The following is a 3,439-nucleotide window of genomic DNA, read 5'->3' as shown; positions in this document are numbered from 1 at the left end:
TTAAAAATTGTAAAACAATTTATCAGTATAACATAAAGTAGATAGTTTGAATTATCGTACAAATTTTGTCCATTCATCATAATGACAAATAATTATAATTTTAAAATACATATTTAAAGTGACAATATTTTAAAAAATTATTTAGAAGAATTGATAATGCAAGATGAAAGTAGTATACTTACCCATTATCAATAATATGTGTTTAGATGTTATATTACTTATTAAATAATTACAAATATTAAAGCATTAACTAATAGTCATATAGTATAATATAAATAATATTAAAATAATTTTAAATTACATATTTAAGGTGACAATTTTTAAAAAATAGAAAAAATTATTAATTCGAGTGGAAGTAGTAACATGTCTGTAATGTATTTTTTTAGATGCTATATTACATTAAAAAATAATTACAAATAATAAAAAACTTAAATAACAATATAATAAAAATAATATTGATTTAATCAAAATGTGAATTAGAGGAGGAGAAAAGTGCTCTCTATTTTGAAGGGTAAAATAGAAATGATTTACTCAATAGTATACCGATTTATTGTTTTTGGTTAATCTCAGCAAATATTGTCTAGAAAAACAATAAATACTTGCGGTCAATTGTCAATTAACAAACGCACATTCTTTTCTGAATATCAAATAGTATCTCTGCTTTTAACTGCAAAACTGTAGTTGGAACAAAAGAAAACCTCTAATACACTTCGTCTGCAAACATTAACCCCAAAATAAAGATGACCACAAAAGAAATTCCAAACAACTAATGTACTTAAACAGATAAACGGGTAATTCAACAACCTAATGAAAACAATTAAGATTCTAAGAATCAGCAATGGTGACCTCAACCTCAACACCAGGTTCGATAGTGATTGAGGTGATCTGCTTGACAACATCTGGGGAGCTAAAAAGGTCAATCACACGCTTGTGAACCCGCAGCTCAAACCTGTCCCATGTATTAGTGCCTGTCAATAAGATGAAATAGTTAGTACTACCGCCGTAGACAACAAGTTGAGCCAAGTGACAGCTAAGAAAGTTTGCATCAGATTTATAACTGTTCCAATTAGAGAATTCTTGTTGTTTGACCAAACAGGACTCAACAAAAATATCAGAAAGGAAATATTTTTTAACTCAACAAAGAAGATGAACATAAGAAGTCACTTGGATTCACATACATCTCCACCAATAGGTTCAATTGAGACAATGTCCTTCCAACTAATCACGTTCTAATTTTAAAGTATCTATGTTAATACATTGGCACACACAATACTATGTTTGTGTGAAACCAACTTCAACATAGTAAGCTTCAGAAATTTGGACCAAGAATCAATTAAACCCCAAGAAAACACCGGAGCAATTCAAACATGAAAAAAACACATGTGATAGTACTTCTGTACAGGGAGACTTGGCAGTGATAATGTGAGGAACCTTAATGGTCATCCACAAAGGCACTTTCGAATTAATTAATGCTCTGAATTAAACAAAGGGGTACTTTACTGACGGTAATTCATTCAAAAAGAGTATAGCAAACCATTAAACACGCAAAAGAGGTTCAAAGAAGTACAACCATGTTAAGCTTCAAAAAACGGACTAAGAACAAATTAAGCCAAAACACTAAGCAATTCAAACAAAAAAATGAAATACTTGAGCATAGACATATCATGCTATCACAATAACAAGCTCAGAATAGATAAAACGCAATAGTACCTTCTCCACAGGGAGACTTCCTAGTGGTAATGTTAAGAACCTTTGTGGGCATTCGCACAGGTCCCTTTACCTTGAGCCTCTTGTCCTTAGCACCACGAACCAAATCCGCACACACTACATACAAAAACAGTACCAAGTCAGTTATTGATGTAAATTACGAATAAAATCCACTCACTAACAGTGTTATAAAAATCACAAATGACCACATTATTAAGCTTCTGTCTCAACTAGATAGCCTATATGACTATATTCTAAAAACCCATAAAAAGACCCAGTCATGTAACACCTAAAGTCGGGTCAAAAATCTTTCTGCATACTTTTTGATCACTATAAACGAAATATCTTCATTGCTCTCGCTGTGTCTACCTCAAATTTCTACTACCTTGGAAAAATCATCCTATAGTTTTCCTAGAATATTTACAATATTCAAGTATTCGCAATAGACTAAATAATTTACTAAAAGATTGCCAATTCCGATATGGGTTAAAATCCCCATCTCTAACATTCAAAATTCTGCCTTTAATGTCAAACCAGCCATTGATTTTCACTATTATAAGGTTGAAAGACAAAGGCATACTCTGCTCTACTTTACTCAATAGACAAAAGACATTCCCAGAAAAAACCATAAGCATTAAAACATGAGCTAGAAACTGCATTAAACATTTCTGAAACAACAAGATCTTGAGTTCCGAGAACCATGATCCTAAACCCTGAAAAAGACGTGGGAGTTAAAAGAGAGAAACCTTTCTCAAGATTCTTAACGTTTTTGGAAGAAAGAGTGATCCTAATCTTGTGAACCTGCTCCTGGGGCTCCTCCAGCCCTGGTTTTGTCGGCTTCATTGCTGCATACGCCATACTTTCGATTTGATGAAGAAGAAGAACACGTAGCCGCCCGCAGCTTCGATTTTCTTCAAGGAGGATGAGAGTTGATTTTGAGTGTACTAGTTTATTTTTATATTATATCTATATCTATTTATTTATCGCTAGGGTTTCGCCTCCACAGTTTTATTACTGCTTAGTCCTTAATGTATTGCTCAATTTACCCTTTCGTCCCCTTGTCACCTCTTCCTCATTCAATAAACAAACCTTTTGTTTATCATAAATAAAAAAACGCTCTCAACCCAAAAACCTAATATCTTACTAACCTTATTGCGACAGCACGCATGGCCAAAGCCACCACCAGTGGGGACCCCACCGGAGGAATTCCCACCTCTTCCAATGAAAGGAAATATAGGAACACAACCAACCATTATAGAACCAAAATCCCTATACGCAAATATCTTAAAACTAAAATCCATAACCCCTCAAATCTCTAATGTTCCTCCTAAACCTGTCATCATCATTCATGGAGAACCTAGCGTTACGTGGAAAACTTCAGAAATCAAAACACTCATTGCCCAAGAGAATTTGCAGTACGCAATTATTGGCAAATTCTCTTATGGAAAGCCAGAGATCCAGGAACTGAGAAAAACCTTACTAGGACACTGTGGTATCAAAAGTGAATGCACTATAGGAGTTTTAGACACAAGACATATCCTAATTAGACTGACTACAATGGAGTACTATGTACGTTTAATATCGACAGCGGCTTATTATATCAAGGTGAAGGATAAATACCGACAGATGTGAACCCTGAAATGGGACCCGTGGTTTGAGCCAGATGTCAAAACTACTATTGGCATTGCATGGATCTCTTTCCCAGATCTACCGCCAAATTTTTTTGCCAAGG

The 3,439-nt window shown here is 33.9% G+C and overlaps 1 protein-coding gene across 1 annotated transcript; it reads right to left on the bottom strand.

Moving 5' to 3' along the window:
• Window positions 1–616: 616 nt before the first annotated feature.
• On the bottom strand, window positions 617–2,655 carry LOC125843254 (40S ribosomal protein S20-2). Its single transcript, XM_049522464.1, has 3 exons — window positions 2,454–2,655; window positions 1,711–1,824; window positions 617–968 (listed from the first exon to the last, which is right to left on the bottom strand). Exons 1-3 carry the CDS (start codon window positions 2,563–2,565, stop codon window positions 826–828), a joined length of 369 nt encoding a protein of 122 aa, XP_049378421.1. The 5' UTR covers window positions 2,566–2,655; the 3' UTR covers window positions 617–825.
• Window positions 2,656–3,439: the final 784 nt, after the last annotated feature.

This window comes from Solanum stenotomum, chromosome 10, assembly GCF_019186545.1.
Source record: "Solanum stenotomum isolate F172 chromosome 10, ASM1918654v1, whole genome shotgun sequence".
Taxonomy (NCBI): Eukaryota; Viridiplantae; Streptophyta; class Magnoliopsida; order Solanales; family Solanaceae; genus Solanum; species Solanum stenotomum.
Note: the sequence above shows the minus strand (reverse complement) of the source record. Positions and strands in the feature narration are given on the sequence as shown.

What these genes read in the sequence shown, in the direction of transcription:
- LOC125843254 (XM_049522464.1), bottom strand. Translation starts at nt 2,565, where the DNA reads ATGGCGTATGCAGCAATGAAGCCGACAAAACCAGGGCTGGAGGAGCCC. An exon ending in CGTTAAGAATCTTGAGAAAG is followed by an intron (nt 1,825 to 2,453) that starts GTTTCTCTCTTT and finishes TTTTGTATGTAG; the next exon opens with TGTGTGCGGATTTGGTTCGT. An exon ending in GAAGTCTCCCTGTGGAGAAG is followed by an intron (nt 969 to 1,710) that starts GTACTATTGCGT and finishes TCTTATTGACAG; the next exon opens with GCACTAATACATGGGACAGG.